Below are 18,253 nucleotides of genomic sequence, written 5' to 3'. Positions count from 1 at the left end.
CAGTGGTGGCTGGTGATCACAATGTTTTTTGGGGGGGGGGGGGGGGGCACAAACAAACTGGGAAAAAAAAAACATCAAGCACAGCCACTGTGTCCATCAATTGCTGCCACTGTGCCCATCAAATGCTGCCACTGTGCCCATCAAATGCTGCCAGTGTGCCCCATCAATTGCCGCCAGTGTGCCCCATCAATTGCCGCCAGTGTGCCCCATCAATTGCCGCCAGTGTGCCCCATCAATTGCCGCCAGTGTGCCCCATCAATTGCCGCCAGTGTGCCCCATCAATTGCCGCCAGTGTGCCCCATCAATTGCCGCCAGTGTGCCCCATCAATTGCCGCCAGTGTGCCCCATCAATAGCCGCCAGTGTGCCCCACCAAATGCTGCCAGTGTGCCCCCCACTCGGCACATGCATGTCTCAGCGCTGTTCTCCATTCTCTGAGTCCTCCATGTCTTCTCCGGTCCTCTCTGCTATGATTGGACGCCTGATAGGCATCCAATCACGGCGCCTGTCGCTTCAACCAATCAGGTGACAGGTTAACAAGACCCGAGCACCTGATTGGCTGAGAGGCGGGGCAGTGTTAGGGAAGCGATTTATTCGCTTCTCTAACACACTACTGTGTAAACAGAAAACACACATCATTGCCCCCACTGTTTACCAATTTGGAAGCCTATTATAAACCATGGCTCTAATCAGGATGCCTATTAGAGCTGACAGCTCTAATCGGGTGCTTCCAAAAAAACGCTGTTGTAATTCAGATGCCCGGCGCTTCACAAGGGGCCGGACACCTTAATAGGTGGTGCCAACGGCGACAATAGATCTATTGGTGATAGAGCGGTACAGGAGAGAGGGGGCGGTGCTCCTGCGCCCTCTATGGACGCACTGCCATTGGCCATATCTGAAAATTTGGCAAAATCTGGCCTTATAATCAAGATAATTACCAGAACTCTGGTTGCCAAGTTCAAATCTCCAGTTGCCAGCATCACTCCTGACAGGCAAAGCAGGGTCCAGGATAGCTGCTCAAATGAGAATGCTTCTCTTTGCCCTTTAAAGGCAACCAATGTGCCTGGAAGAGACCAAGAAGCCCATTCAGAATTCACCTGCCGCTCACGTGCACCCGCTTTAGAGTTAAGGCGAAATGCCCTTCTTCCTGGCTGGGGACAGGAAGGAGGGGAAGCTGCCTTTATTCCTGCATGGGCGCCCATACTAAAAGAAGTTCTGTAAAGTAAGTGCACAGAAAGCTGGGGTGCACTTTAGCCCCCAGACCCCCTCTCTGAGACTTCTATCCCTCTTTGTCCCACTGATACAGACGCCAGTGTAATCTTCCACCCCCGACGATGGGGCATTTTCTTCTCCCACCAACGTAGGACTTTTTTCCTTCCACGGACACTACCTTTTTTTCCATAAGCCCCATATTTCTCTGTGGCACACTACGTGCACTAATATTTAACCCTTTAATGGTGCTATACTGTGTTAAGCATGCTAAAACCATTGCTTCCATTTCAGCACAGTTCGCGACTACCTTCAGTTTGCCGTACATGGTTGTCTGCTCCACTTTTAGCCCCAACCCCAAATCTCAGGTTCACTGACTTCCAAATGTTCCCAGGTATTGTCTAGGTCAGAGGTCTCAAACTGGAAGCCCTCTAGCTGTTGCGAAACTACAAGTCCCATAATGCCTCTGCCTGTGGGAGTCATGCATGTAACTGTCAGCCCTGCAATGCCTAATTGGACTTTAGGGCCGGCAGTTTGAGACCCCTGGTCTACTGTATGTACAAGAAATAAAGAGTCCTCTATAGGAATTAATGCTGACCACAGTACATAGTCTTAGCAGGGCCTGGTGAGGACTGTTTTGAAGAAAAGACCTGATAGTAAGTATTGACTGGAAAAGGTAGGGATCTCGCGCAAACTTAATGTGTAAACTTAATTAACCGTGTAGAACAACTAAGTAAATAAATATATAAAAACTGAGCTGCTCCCCAAAAAAAAATTATTAGTGAATGGTGAGTGGAGGGGGCGCTCGAATTATCTAGTGGTGATGGTATATCATATTCAATTAAACAAATAATTTAAAGATAATACATCATATTAAACAAATAGCTAGATAAGTGAATAAATAACAAAACCAACAATAAATGTGTACAATCTTCCGGAAGTACCACCCAATCAGGTGGATTTATACAAAGTGAAGATGCATAAAGTCCATAAATAAATTGGTGAATAGATGAATAGATAGATAAAGTGCTTGTGCTCAGATGTCTTCAAACTTCACTGTGAAAGAAAATTTCCACCTTAACCAGCTTTAAAGTCACCCAAAATGTGCTCAAAGGTTGGCACCTTACCAGATGGTGTTGAGTGACCTGTTTAATGAAAAATAGGTCAATGGTAGCTTTGTGTCACAATGGACTATACATGCAGCTTGGTTTCTCTGGTTCAGCCTGACTTCAACATCATGTAGCGGGACAAAGGAAAGAAAAGACCGCCATAGTATAATTCCGTTTATTTTAAAAAGGTTTAAAAGAACACAGTGCCAAGTGGCCTCTTACTTTTGTTCGTGCCCGTAACCCGGCACTGAGGCTGTACGGCTTGTAGTTTTGGAGAGATGGCTCCACGCTGGGGAAGCTGGCGTGCGTTCCACCTCTTTGTGTAGAGAACCAGCGGGACCGCAAATGAATAGCTGTGCGTGCCCAGGTACCGCCTTGACGTACGTTTCGTTACCACGTCATCAGGAAGCGTACCTGGTCATGCACTGGACCCGTATTATAGGTCCATCAATCAGCTGAGTGGGAGGGATTTGACCTGTGACAGCCAGTATTGACTACTCACGATCAACTATGGTGACGTTTTGACGTTTTCCTTTAAAGCCAACTATGACTGGTGCTTGAGCATTTGTTGTTAACCTTTCTGACTATCCCTGGCTTTCTTTTATTATATGTGTTAATCACATTCAATTACAATAATTCAGTATGTGTATATTTTTTAGCAATGGTTGCCCTTTAAACTGATATCTTACAGCTGTATATGACATTTCACCTTTTTTTTTCTTTGCAGACTCTGCTGGATCTGGGTGGTTCTCCAAATTACAAGGATCGGCGAGGTCTGACTCCCCTCTACCACACTGCCATGGTAGGAGGGGATCCAAGGTGTTGCGAGTTACTGCTGTACAACCGTGCATACATTGGCACCTTGGATGAAAATGGCTGGCAAGAAATCCATCAGGTAACAAATAGAGCTGTATTCACCATAATATGATGCTCATTAGCCAGTACCATGGTTTTCAAGTTTATAGGTAGCTGCACCAATGTACAAATTGTAATTACTGAATTTAAGAGAATGTATTCTAATAAAGAAGGTGCCTTTGGGGCTTAGAGAGGAAGGAGGACCCTTCCAGGGGGTTGTTGAAGCAAATTAAGCTGTGAAGTATCTATACATGAAGCTCTGACCTGACAGGATGCGGCTGCAGGATCATCACTCCTCTGGTCGGGCATCTCCCCCCTCCTCCTCCTAGGCCAAGATCGCTTCTCCTTTCTGCCAATCAGGAAACGGATCTCAGGACCTGCTGCCTGATTGGATGAGAGGAGTATTAGTGTGACAATAGTAAATATTTATTTTCTATTGTTGCACAACTGGGTGGGCTCAGGGCGCAATGCTCTGCGCCCCGAGCCCACCCTTTTTTGAAGCCTGTTAGTCGTAGGCTCTAATCACTTGCTTAGAAAAAAATAAAATAAAAACCCCATTGGAATCTATGCGCCCGGTACCCTGCATGTAGATTAGAGGGCCGGACACATGAATAAGGGGGAGGCGCCCCTGTGCCCCTACTGGAGGGGCCGCCACTGCAGATCTAATTTTTGCTTTCTGTTCAGTATGCAGCATTTGTTCATCTGTCGTAGCACTGTAGTGTCCTTATAACCTGAAAAGACTGCTGAGGTTTGTAGTTCTACAAAAGAAGCCAAAGTTTAAAAAATGTAGTATTAGGGTTAAATAGTCATTGTGTGCAAGAACACTAAAAATGATATAAACATATAGGCCCGGATTCACATACATTGGCGCATATTTATGCCGCCGTAGCGTATCTCATATACGCTACGCCGACGTAGCGCAGAGAGGCAAGCACTGGATTCACAAAGCCAGTGCTGCCAAATCTGCGCTGGGTTTCCTAGGCGTAAGTCGTCGTAAGTGGAAGTGGGCGTGAGCCATGCAAATGAGGCGTGACCCCATGCAAAGGATGGGCCGAGCGCCATAAAGATACGAATAACGAACGGCGCATGCACCGTCCCGTGGACGCATCCCACTGCGCATGTTAAGAATCACGTCGGAAAAACTCCCTAAAATACGACGGATCACTGCCTACGACGTGAACGTAACCTACGCCTAGTCATATTAACGTACAACATAAACGACATAAGATACGACGGCTTGTGTTCCCGGGTCCATACCTTTGCATGGGTTACGCCTCCTATATGGGGAATAACTTTACGCCGGACGTACGACTTACGCAAGCCGCGTATATTATGCGCCGAGCGCAAGTACGTTCGTGAATCGACGTATCTCCCTCATTTCCATATTTGAATAGGAAATCAATGGGAGCGCCACTTGCGGCCAGCGTAAATATGCGCCCACGATGCGTAGGCAAGTTACGTCGGATGAAGCCTATTTTTAGGCGTATCTCGGGTTGTGGGCACGGCGCATAGATATGACGGCGCATATTTGCACTTACGCAGCATATCTCGAGATACGTCGGCGTAAGTGCCTTGTGAATCCGGGCCATAGAATATCCTGGTAGCTCTTGAGTTGAGTAGTGAGCTGGAAAAGGGGTTAAACATGAATTCCTTGCACTGCTGCTCTTTCTTGAAAACTTCTATCCACTGCTCTAGTCCCTAGTAGAGTTTTGACAATGCTCACAGCTCTGTGGTGGCCACGTCCTTGATTTAGACATACTTTGGCATGTACGTTAGGCCTTAAAAATTCCACTTTTAAGGACTTTCGATTTCTTTTATTTTTTATATTTTTTTTAATCGCCTCTCTGTATTAGCACATGTGTCTATCATACCTCCCAACTTTTTGAGATGGGAATCAGGGACACCTACTAGCAAAATTATGTTGAAATAGGCCACGCCCCCTTAAAGGAGAATTAACACCCCAAAAAGTTTAGTTAAACCCACAAGGGCTTTTTTTAACCACTACTATTCCTTTATATTGGCTTTTGAAATTTACAAATGCAGCAATTTAGAAAATGGATGAAATGTTTAGCACTGGGAAACACTTTTTGAAAGATAAACAAGTGCATTTTATGTAAAACTATATAGATCATATAGACCAAACTGTATAGACCAAAATGATCGATAAATGAGGAGGAAAGACAAATTAGGGACAGTCCCTCAAAATCAGGGACAGTTGGGAGCGATGGTGTCTATGCAGATGTAGGTAGTCTGACACACCTAAACACTTGTAAACATGTCTAAATGCGCTTAAGCACTAAGCGCGTTTAGCTCTTGAGCCTTCATTAATTTCAGGGTTGTCCCGATACCACTTTTTTAAGACCGAGTACAAGTACCGATACGTTTTTCCAAGTACTCGCCCATAACGATTACCGATACTTTTTTTTCAATGTCATGTGACAGTTTGACAGATGGGCACTGATAGGTGGCACTGACAGGTGGCTGGCACTGATGGGCATTTTTAGGTGGCACTGACAGGTGGCACTTATGGGAAATGATAGATGGCACTGATAAGTGGCACTGATAGGTGGCACTTGTGGGCACTGATAGATGGCACTGATAGGTGGCACTGATTGCACTGATAGGTGGCACTTGTGGGCACTGATGGATTGCACTGATAGATGGCACTTGTGGGCACTGATAGGTGGCACTTGTGGGCACTGACAGGTGGCTGGCACTGAAATGTTGCTGTGGTGACCGGGGAGGGTGAGCCCCACGGCCACACACATGCGCTTGATGGTTAGCTACTTGGTTCTTGGGGCTAGGAGCCCAGGGTCAGGTGATATTAACCCTTAGTGAGGGCCAGATGGTATTAACCCGCTCTGTCACGTGATGCCACTGTAGTCTTGGAATCCCCCCGGGAAACTACAGCTCCGGGGGCCTCCGTATCCCCGCTAGTTAGGATGGTAATAACACAGTCCACAACAGGGATTACAACAACGAAGGCTTTACTGGCATGAAGGCAGGTGTCAAAATCTTCACAGCGTTTAAACAGAGTGTCAAAATGTTCTGCAGGCCGTCTCTAGAGGATCACACGGCTGATAATGCTTGAGCTTAGCTGATCATATATATACTCGGCTGCAAAAGCCGGATTAGTAATTCAGGGCCTATGCTTAACTAGGCTGAAAAATAGATACACTTACTGAAGTGTCTGTAGACTTGAGGCTTTTCGCCGCAATAATGTATTGATCCGATAAATGAGCTGAAGTACTGGTTCTGTAATGTTTAGGGATACTCCACTCTTTGCTGTATTTTCTCCTGAACTGGAGGCTTCTGGCCTGCACTGCTTCTCTGACTGTGTTTTGCTCTGCTCTGCCAGGAACTGTGTGTAGTCTAGACTGGCTTAAACAGGAAGTACAATCCCTTATAAGGGCCTGATGAGACTGAAGCCCATTGGTTGAGAGCTGTGGATCATAGAGACTGACCTGTAGTATAACACAACACAATAAGGTCTTGTCTAGCACTTAGTCCTCTCGACTCTAATACACTCTGACTGAACATGAGATGGTAATACACTCTGACTGAACATGAGATGGCTGACTAAAACCTCTTAAAGCTATACACACCTAATAAACGTATTATCAACCATAACAGTTTAAATCACATCATAACTAGCTGAGTCCCTGCAGGGGAGACCCCACAAGCCGAGGGCCTCAATCTGACAGGGCCTACAGCAAATACCTGTACTGGGACACCACATTGCCACAAAAGATACAAGATTTATAAAAAAAAAACTATGCTGCAATGCCCATCTTGGTACACCCTGCACTCGGACGTTCACCGATCACTGATCCTGATGCAGCTGCCCTACACCCCTGCCAGCTTACCACTACAGGTGAGGACTCGCTCTCCGCCCGCATACCGTCCACCGACACAGTCTTTGCCCGCCCCCTCTCTAGCTAACTCCACCTGCACTCTCTCCATCCACTACTGTCCGCCCTCTCCAGCCAAACTCCGCCCGCACTCCCCCACCCTCCCCAGCCACTGATTCCTCCCGCCTTCTTCGGCCACTCTACCCTAAAAAAAAGACAAGTATCGGGTGAAGCATCGGGAGCATTTGCGCGAGTACAAGTACTTTCGCTCGGTATTGGTATCGGGACAACCCTAGCCAGAATAAAGTAATATCTGTCTAAAGAAATTAATGAAGGCCAAACGCTTGGCACGTCTAAACGCACCTAAAGGCATTTGAAAAAATGTGGCTTTAGGCACATTTTTATGGCTGCAGTGTCTATGAGGCCCTAATGTTAAGATCAGTGACCGTATCCCCACACATTTTACTGCCAGGCGCCACAGAGACTGGCCCTGTCAAAATTTTGCTGTGGGGCCAAATGATCTTTAGTTATGCCCTCAGTTTGGTTGTCTGTACAGTAGAAGAGTAAACATGAATAAAATATAGACTATATTCTGCCTCTAGTGCATTCAGCATTTGTTATTTTACTAAAGCAATCGCATCACACAAAGGATGTACCTCTATTAAAGGGCGTTACCAGTCAACAGTGCCTAGGGCAGCATGGTGTATAAATACAGCCCTGGTAACAACTGTTGGGAACCTTCACCCAGACACTTTTACAAGAGGTAAAATACTAAGTTGCATGGCCCATCATTTTTTAAAACCCTTCCATGCCTATAAATAATACACAACAAAAATACATTTAAATATCCAGTAAACAAAATAATATGAGCACCAAAAGGCATTTAATAGCAGCATCTCTCATTGGAGTCTAAATTGACCCTGTCACTCCTCTCTAAATTCAAATAGCTTCCTATAAAGAAAAATAATAAAACAACATTCCATTAAAGGAGTCATTCCCTTATATCTGCAGGTTAACCGACCCTTCCAGGAGTGTCCCCTGTCCTGTGTCTACTTACAGTGTTCACTGGTTCCTTAGCTAAGCTTTACCACACCATTATAGGACATTAACCACTTAAGGCCGTACCATTATGCAGGTAAAAGACCTGGCCAGTTTTTGTGATTCGGCACTGTGTCGCTTTAACTGACAATTGCGCAGTCGTGCAACGTGGCTCCCAAACAAAATTGGCGGCCTTTTTTCCCCACAAATAGAGCTTTCTTTTGGTGGTATTTGATCACCTCTGCGGTTTTTATTTTTTGCGCTATAAACAAAAATAGAGCGTCAATTTTGAAAAAAAAAATGCAATATATGTTTACACACACCTCTCCCCGTTCTTCAGCTCCTGTGACCTTTCGCGGGACACCGACGGCGGTCGGGTCCTGTGGGGGCGGTCACGGAGCTTCGGACCTGGTCACGTGCGTGCGCCCGTGCGACCCACGGCTGGGCTCTTAAAGACGACGCACCTGTATGTGCCTGTGCCCAGTCGTGCCATTCTGCTGACGGATATAGTCGGTAGGGTGTCCTTAAGTGGTTAAGGAAAGGCTAACATAACACACACTGCCTCCTTACTGCTCCTTTACTTGTTGCTTACAATTTTAAGGAAATCTCAATGGAAATAAAAATCTTTCTCTAAATGATCAAGTGACCGCAAAACTCTGGATCGGGTGGGGGTGTTGTGCCACTGATGGATGTTAACTTTTTCAGGTCTGACAACATCTTGGAGCAATGGATGCTGGTGGGGTGCCATCACAATTAAGCACTGTTGTCAGCCATGCTATCAGGTACCGGGTGCTGGAGGCCAATGGAAAGAGGCCTACCTTACAGCTCAAAGTCGGGTACAAAGGAGCACAGGCCGTCTGCTGAGTTGCTAGTAGATGGACTGGGGAACACTGCTGATGTGATGAACAGAGTCTGCAGGCAGGTGGCACCTGTGAAATGGGACAGGTCTGTAGCATCACTGAGAATAGCAAAGTCAACACAAGCCAGGATCATGAACCAGGTGGAAAGCAGAGCAGACAAAGTCAAGTGGAAGCTGAGGTCAAAACACGAGAGGCAGACAGAGGGTATCCGTTAGACAAGCCGGGGTCAGGGACTGGAGACAGGTAAGAAACTAGGGACCACAGGAGCAAGGAACACAGGTAGCAAGCTGAAGATCATCAGTAACTCCAACCACTCACAGGCTTCCTTATAAAGGCCCATGTAAAGTGCTGGTGGAGATGCTGTCTCCTAGAGTCCTTCTTCTGCCATTGGTGCCGTGCCAGATACTGGGTCCTAGAGTCCTCCTTCTGCCGTTGGTGCCCTGCTAAATGCTGGGTCCTAGAGTCCTCCTCCTGCCGTTGGTGCCTTGCGAGATGCTGGGTCCTAGAGTCCTTCTTCTGCCATTGGTGCCCTGCCAGATGCTGGATCCTAGAGTCCTTCTCCTGCCATTGGTGCCCTGACACATGCACAGACAGACAAACTCGCTGAAAAATTGTGGTCATGCGATTGCTTGGAAAAAAAAAGTTATTTTCATTGAGATTTCTCATAAAATCTATGGTGACCAAATTGAGGGGGGTAACAATTAAAATGTGGGTTATTTTAGTATTTCTGTTTTAAGCGATGTGGCATGACTATCAAATGGTTCCAAAGACATAAATGGCACACTTGAGCCATTCTCCGTGTCCAGTTGAAGTTTTCTGCTTTAATAGCACCATTGTAAAGGACGATTTAACATAAGTGCAAAACAGTAGGGAAGAGTAAGATCGAGTGGAATGATGACCAGATTGTCAATTACTAACTTGTCTTCTAAGGAAGGTCTAAATGTTTAGTGCACTGTGATGATAATTTGTGGTTGTGTTTTTCTCTTCCTCCAGGCCTGTCAGCATGGCCACTCACAGCACCTAGAGCATCTCCTTTTCTACGGCGCTGATCCCGCTTCTCAAAATGCTTCAGGGAATACAGCCCTCCATATCTGTGCCCTGTACAATAAGGTGAGTCTTGCTGTTATTGATAACTAAGGAAGACACAGCACTACTGACATTCCTCATATGATAGTCATACATCTCTATTAGTTGGAAGGTATTGCCTTCAAAGTCATTATCATCCTTTCCAAATGTCTTTTGTATACAATCGGAGCATTTGTCATTCCACTTGAACATATAACGTCTTGGCGTTTGCACAACGGATTACCCAAACAGGACAAAGCCAGCATAGAGTTTGCATGTTCTCCCTGTGCTTGCATGGGTTTGTTTCTGGGATTCCGGAATCCCTCCACATTCCAAAGACAAGCTAGTAGGTAAATTGGCTCCACTATAAATTGGCCCTTGTATGTGATTGTATGCACAACGTGAATTAGGGACCTTATATTGTAAGGGCAGGGGCTGATGTGAATGTACCATATATTTAAAGCTCAAAACTGGGGCAAATTCTGCGCTTAGTGTTGAACAGAAAAAGCTGCACACTAATTATCTGAATACAGGACCAAATAAACTAAAAATAAAAATATATATAAAAATATATATATGTAGCGCCCCTTGCTTTCAGCATGGGCACTACACTTTAATTTGGTGGGGAACGGGAGAGTCACCTTGCTCCCATTCAATGTTTGCCCAAATTTGATGATCTCTGTCATTCTGGAAGTTCCACTGGGTCAGACTGTGGTCAGGGAGTGCAGTGCCACCCCTGGTCGGCAGCTGGCGCCAGAGGGGTTCTGGTGGAGCAGATCTTCTCCCGACGGCCAGTTGGGGGATGTTTTCCCTCGCGGGGCATGCTGGGGGAGGGTATGTCTGTGAGAGAGGTCATGTGTCGAAAACTTTCCGCGGGGTCCCCGTTCCAGGTGCGGTATTCACCTTCAGGGTACACGCATCCATGGACCCTGCCGGCGTGGCCCACCTGGCCAGAGCTGAACTTTGCAGTGAACCTCTTCCTGAGGAGAGAAGGGACCCCAAACTAGTTTGGGATCGGGTGTCCGGACCACTGACAGGTATGCTTGCTGTCATCCGGGGACCATTTGCAAAATAAGTTTACTTGGAGGATCCTCTGTCCTTTTTTACTTTAAGTTCTCTATTGAAATTGGCCCGTGGCGGGGGCCCTAGAGACAGGTCTGTGTGGTAGATCTGTTCCTCCCAGTGCTATTCAGAGGTGGCGCTCTGGCTGCCAGTCCTGTGATAGGCGTCTGTCCGGGGGCACCTTACCCACTCCGAGGAGAGTGGCGACGTGTATGCATTCAGTTTAATGCCGAGCAGTGTATTGCTCAGTTCTATATCCAGGCCTGATACCGCATGGTTCTATTTCTTCCTTCATCAACCTTGACCTTCCTAATGTATGTTGATGTTGGCCGTGTTTGGCCTGGACAAATAAAGTATTGAAAACTCTTTATTGGATGTCTGGACCTCCACTAACTGTTGTTTTTCTCACAATTGCACCCTTAGGCACTGCCGGGGTAACTTAGTGGGCCGGTCCTAAATCATTTAGCGGCTCCTTCAGGGGTCGCGCTACATCAAAATCAGTCATAATTATTGTGGGTATTAGCATTGTGCCAATTACTTACGCTGTGGTTTACAAGAGGACTTGCCCTGATATTGTGTTGCATATGAGTTAAATGGACATTTTTTTTTTATATATATATATCTTCAAATCTACCTTGGGAAACCGAATCGAAACTATTCATCCTCAGTTAACAGCCTCAGATACACTGGATGCCATAAATGCAGCTCTGCTACAATCAGCCGACTTAGTAGCACCGAAACGCAAAGTCCGCATCCGGAAATAAAAGTCCGGCTAGTTCAACAACCAGCTGTCCCTACTGAAGCAAGAGCGCAGAAGGGCGGAAGCCGCCTGGAAAAGAAGCCCTTCAGAGGATAACCTCATCATCTACAAGGCAACAACAACACGATATCATAAAGAAATCTTCAAAGCCAAGAAACATCATTTTTCTATGACGATTAACAGCGCCATGAACCGCCCCCGAGAACTATTCAAGATGGTCACCCAGACCATGAATCCGGGATGTCTTGAAGTCCCCAATTCAGACACCCAAGAGTTCTGTAATGAACTATCGGATTTCTTCATCGACAAAATCGAAAGAATCCGGGTAAGTATTCTGCAAAATAATACCCCCCTCAGCCCCCTCTTCAATCAACTACAAAACACCGACAGAAACCTTCTACAATCAACTAAGTTCACTCTGGAACCCATCTCCATCGATACCACCAAAAATATCATTGGTGCGTTGCGGAACAGCACAGCACCCAATGACATCATTCCCACCAAGCTGCTGAAGGAATGCGCCGACATTCTGGCGCCTCCATCACACAGCTTATAAATCAGTCATTTAAGGAAGGCATAGTGCCATCCCTGCTGAAAGAGGGCACAATCCAGCCCATCTTGAAAAAACCTAACTTGGATCCCAAGGACCCAACTCACCGCCACCCCATAACAGGCCTAAATATTCTCTCCAAGATAATGGAGAAAGTAGTGGTACAACAGCTGCAACAGCATCTGGATACCAACAATCTACTCGATCCATTTCAATCAGGTTTCCGTCCCGGACACGGGACAGAAACGGCCTTACTCAAAATATGGGACGATGCCCTCGAGGCCGCAGACGAAGGAGAATCTTGTCTCCTGGTTCTGCTGGACCTAAGCGCAGCCTTTGACACAGTAGACCACAAAATGTTACTGATGCGACTGGCCGAGGTAGCCAGAATCGCAGAAGGTGATTTACCATGGTTTTCCTCCTTTCTTGAAAACCGATCACAAACAGTGAAACTGGGATCTTTCACGTCGGAAAAACGCACGGTGCCATGTGGAGTCCCCCAAGGATCCCCCCTGTCACCGGTACTGTTCAACATCTATCTTCGCCCTCTCTTTGATATTATCAGTAGCCAAGAACTACTTTATCACTCTTATGCAGACGATACGCAATTGTATTTTCGCATCTGCAACAAAAAGGATCATCATCTCAGTTTAGAGAAATGTCTCTCTTCGATAGAAAACTGGATGACTAAGGCCACGTACACACGACCAAACATGTATGCTGAAACTGGTCCGCGGGCCAGTTTCAGCATACATGTTCGGTCGTGTGTAGGCGCGAGCGGGCCGAATTCCAGCAAACATTTGCCCGCCGGGCCTTTTCCCAGCGGGCAAATATTCCTGGACGTGTTTTAAAACCGTCCGCTGGAATCCTGCCCGCTCGGACATGTACGGTCGTCAGTACAGACCTACCGTACATGTCCAGGCGCCCGCCGTCCCTCGCATGCGTCGAATGACTTTGACGCATGCGTGGAAGCCTTTAAATGGCAGGCCCGCCCACGTCTCCGCGTCATCGCCGCGTCATCGTCGCGGCGACGACGCGGACACGCCCCGCGTATTGTTTACGCGCGGACTTCTGTACGATGGTGTGTACAACCATCGTACAGAAGCCCTCTGGCAGGCATGTACGGTGAAAACGGTCCGACGGACCGGTTTCACCGTACATGTTTGTTCGTGTGTACCCGGCCTAAGAGTTATCTTAAACTCAACAGTTCCAAAACAGAACTTCTTATGTTTCACGCCAGCCGAAAGAGTCAACTGGCAACAACCTGGACACCGCCGCCCATTCTGGGCCAAAGCATCACCCCTAGCTCCAAAGTCAAAAGTCTAGGAGTCATTTTTGACACCTTCATGACAATGGACGCACAAATAGGGTCAGTAGTCAGCGGATCGCACCATTTGTTGCGCCTACTACGCAGACTTATTCCATTTATCCCCAAAGAAGACGTAGCAGTCGTGGTGGGAACAATCGTGAATTCCAGACTGGACTATGCAAATGCCCTTTACCTCGGGCTCCCAAAGTACCAAATCGCTCGTCTGCAAGTCGTACAGAATACGGCCGCCAGACTGGTGACTGGGAAAAGGACATGGGAATCAATCCCACCTTCGCTGAGAACCCTTCACTGGTTGCCAGTAAAAGACAGAATTGTATTTAAAGCACTCTGCCTGACACATAAGTGCATCCATGGGAAGGCGCCGCAATATCTTTGCGACAAGATAGAACCTCACAATTCTAATCGCGTTCTGCGATCCACTGACCAAAATCTGGTCAAGGTGCCAAAAACCAAATACAAGTCCAAAGGAGAAAGAAGGTTTGCTTTTCAAGGTCCGAGACTATGGAACGCTTTACCAACCAGCGTTCGGTTGGAGGAAAACCACCTGACTTTCAGAAGACAGATTAAAACTCTGCTCTTTTGATGTCATGAGACACGAAACATCAAGCGCCCAGAGGCGATTCAGTTCGCATGTGCCGCGCTATATAAGTTTTTCATTCATTCATATATATATATATATATATATATATATATATATATATATATATATATATATATATATATAATGTCCATTTAACTCATATACAACACAATATCAGGGCAAGTCCTCTTGTAAACCACAGCGTAAGTAATTGGCACAATGCTAATACCCACAATAAATATGACTGATTTTCCAAAAGAAATATAAATCTCTTCTAGAATTATCATGCTGCAGTGCCCCTAGTGGATAAAGGCGCACAAACATGTCATAAATACTCCATATTTTAGCAGGCAAATTAAAATGTTCAGGCATATTTGTCAGACATATCTGAGGGCGAAAGAATAAATTTACATCATATTTTCACTACATATTAAAGCCCCAAATCACCTACATAATGATCAATTTTTTCAACATCAGAGATGTGTCAGTGTTCATCTTCTTGCTGTTAGTGTTACCATTCTTTATTGTACTTCAATTTGTGTGGCTGTACAGTTATAAAATGTTATAAAATGTTTATATATTTGCTTAGAGGTTAGCATTCACCATTTCTAGTTTGTTGCAGTGTGTACAGTATGTAGGTAAAGAGTGGGGTTGATTTACTAAAGGCAAATACAGTGTGCACTTTGCAAGGGCGGTTGCAATCATTTCCCCCCCCCCCCCCCCCGTGAATGTGGTGAAGCTCTGCTGAATTTCCATTATCCAATCACGTGTGTGTGTGTGTGTGTATGTATGTGTATATATATATATATATATATATATATATATATATATATATATATATATATATATATATATATATATATATATATATATATATATATATATATATATATATATATATATATATATAATATTGTTCAAATGGTGAGGTGCACATCAGTCGCAGAGGTATGTGCAATAGCAATCAAGCCTTCTCAAGGGCTTATATTATAGAATAAATCAAGTAGGATTGCTGCACAAAAAAAAAATGTTTTAACCACTTAAGGACCGCTGCACGACAGAATGGCACGGCTGGGCACATCAACGTATATGTACGTTGCCCTTTAAGCCCAGCCGTGGTGTCGCGGGCGCGCGAACCGGTCCGAAGCTCCGTGACCGTGGGACCCGATCGCCGCCGGAGTTCCGCGATCGGTCCCAGGAGCTGAAGAATGGGGAGAGCCGTATGTAAACACAGCTTCCCCCGTTCTTCACTGTGGCGGCGTCATCTATCGTGTCATCCCTTTTATAGGGGGACACAATCGATGATGTCACACCTACAGCCACACCCCCCTACAGTTGTAAACACATATTAGGTCACACATTACCCTTCAGCGCCCCCTGTGGTTAACTCCTAAACTGAAACTGTCATTTCCACAGTAAACAATGCATTTTAAATGCATTTTTTGCTGGGAAAATGACAATGGTCCCAAAAATGTGTCAAAATTGTCCGAAGAGTCCGCCATAATGTCGGAGTCACGAAAATAATCGATGATCGCCGCCATTAGTAGTAAAAAAAAAAATTATTAAAAATGCAATAAAACTATACCCCTATTTTGTAAACGCTATAAATTTTGCGCAAACCAACTGATAAACGCTTATTGCGATTTTTTTTACCAAAAATAAGTAGAAGAATACGTATCGGTCTAAACTGAGGAAAAAAATGATGATCAAATGCCACCAAAAGAAAGCTCTATTTGTGGGGAAAAAAGGACGCCAATTTTGCTTGGGAGCCACGTCGCACGACCGCGCAATTGTCAGTTAAAGCGACGCAGTGCCGATTTGCAAAAAGGGGCCTGGTCCTTTAGCTGCATTTTGGTACGGGGCTTAAGTGGTTAATGAAGAAGTTTAAAACATATAGTATTCTATATATATATATATATATATATATATATATATATATATATATATATGACACACTTTCCAATCTTTGGACCACTCAACTTTAACCTTAAAGAAGCAACATTGTCACTCTAGGCCAGGCGAGGGGGAAACTCGGCCCTCCAACTTTTTTGAAACTACAAGTCCCATGAGACATTGTAAGACCCTGACAATCACAGGCATGACTCCTAGAGGCAGAAGCATGATGGGATTTGCAGTTTCACCACAGCTAGAGGGCCGAGATTTCCCACCCCTGCTCTAGGCTCTAGAGCAGGGGTGGGCCATGTACACACGACCAAGAATCTTGTCGTAAAAGAAACATTGTTTTCCTCGATGAGTTCCTTGTCAGGCTTGTCAAGAATCTTGTCAAGCTTTCTTTGCGTACACACTGTCAAGACAAAATCTTGTCGTTCTCAAACGCGGTGACGTACAACGCGTACGACGGCACTATAAAGGGGAAGTTCGATTCCACTGGCACAACCCTTGGGGCTGCTTTTGCTAATCTCATGTTACTGCGTGTTAAGTAAAAGTTTGGTAAGAGACGATTTGCACTTTTAAGTCTGTTACAGCGTGACGAATGTGCTATCTCCATTACAAACGCTACTTTTACCGAAGGTGCGCTCCTGTCTCATACTTTATTATGACCATGCGAGGGTTTCTAAGCATACACACGAACGTCTTTCTTGTCGTAAACCAGCCCGACGAGAAACACGACGAGAAAATTGAGACTCCCGACGAGAAAAAAGAGAACTTGTTCTCTTTTTTTGTCGTCGAGATCCACAACAGTTTTCTCGACGAAAAACCATACACACGACCGTTTTCCTCGGCAAAAAAGCTCTGCCACCAATTTTCTTGATGGATTTTGTCGAGGAAAACGGTCGTGTGTACGAGACCTCACTCTCCTGACATGTTCTTCTTTACATAGGGATATATATAGGGGTTTTGAAATTCACGGAAGAAAGCTGAGAAGGCTGATAACATTATTTGAGTTTTTAGTGGAGTACATTGGATTTAACCAATTCCTACCAGACGGACGTCCCTGGACGTCCTTGACTTTGAGCCGGGATATCTAAATGATGCCTCTCTGTATATCTTTTCGAGGTCAAGAATTTATAAAGCATGTCTGTGCTATCAGAAAAAAAGGGGGGGGGGCTGAAATCCTGCACTGCAGAGCTCAGTGAGGAGAGCTCTAAGTGCTGATTGGAAAAGAGAAGAAGGGAAGGGACACCCCCTCTCCCCTTCACACAGGAAAGCTGACACTATTAATCAGCTGGAGCTCCCTCCCCTGTCACCATTTTTCTCTTATGCCGCGTACACACGGCCATTTTTAATGGTCTAGAAAAAACTATGTTTTTTCAACTCAATTCTTGTTAAGCCTGCCTTGCCTACACACGATCGTGGAAAAAAAAATGCTCAAGCAAAGCGCGGTGATGTACAACACGTACGACGGCACTATAAACGGGAAGTTCTATTTGGATGGCGCCACCCTTGGGGCTGCTTTTGCTGATTTCGTGTTAGTAAAAGTTTGGTGAGAGACGATTTGTGCTTTTCAGTCTTCACGGTTTTCAGTCTGTTACAGCGTGATGAATGTGCTATCTCTACATTACGAACGCTAGTTTTACCAGAACGAGTGCTCACGTCTCATTAACTTGCTTCTGAGCTTCTGATTCACATCGTGAAAAACGGTTGTGTGTACGCGGCATTAGTGTCAGGAAAACTTGTCAGAAGTGACTCATGCTGATAGCAGAGGAATGAAGAAGCAGACAGAAATAACATTTAGTACTCCTAATAGAGACAAATACACACTATAGAGGGATATGCTTTGTTCATATTTTCATGTCTAAGGTTTACAACCACTACAGCCTAAAATTACTGGGTAGCTGCAATATATTATATGTTTGGATTTGGGTTTAGATAGACTTTAAAATTAATTAGGGCTTCTCATGCATTTCCTAAAATAGAGGGTTAATACTAGGGTTGTCCCGATACCGATACCAGTATCGGTATCGGGACCGATACCGAGTATTTGCGGGAGTACTCGTACTCCCGCAAATACCCCCGATACTAGA

General features: G+C 45.4%; 1 protein-coding gene across 1 annotated transcript in view; it reads left to right on the top strand.

The window, feature by feature from the left end:
• The first annotated feature begins 3,050 nt into the window (after positions 1 to 3,050).
• Positions 3,051 to 18,253, top strand: part of LOC120916489 (SH3 and multiple ankyrin repeat domains protein 1-like) — an 89,881-nt gene continuing 74,678 nt past the window's right edge. Inside the window, exons 1-2 of the mRNA XM_040327479.1 lie at positions 3,051 to 3,211; positions 9,914 to 10,030. Coding sequence (XP_040183413.1) covers positions 3,116 to 3,211; positions 9,914 to 10,030 — 213 coding nt within the window. The 5' untranslated portion in view covers positions 3,051 to 3,115. The remainder of the gene's footprint in view (positions 3,212 to 9,913; positions 10,031 to 18,253) is intronic.

This window comes from Rana temporaria, chromosome 10 (genome assembly GCF_905171775.1).
Source record: "Rana temporaria chromosome 10, aRanTem1.1, whole genome shotgun sequence".
Lineage (NCBI taxonomy): Eukaryota > Metazoa > Chordata > Amphibia > Anura > Ranidae > Rana > Rana temporaria.
This window is presented reverse-complemented; position numbering and strand designations above follow the sequence as displayed.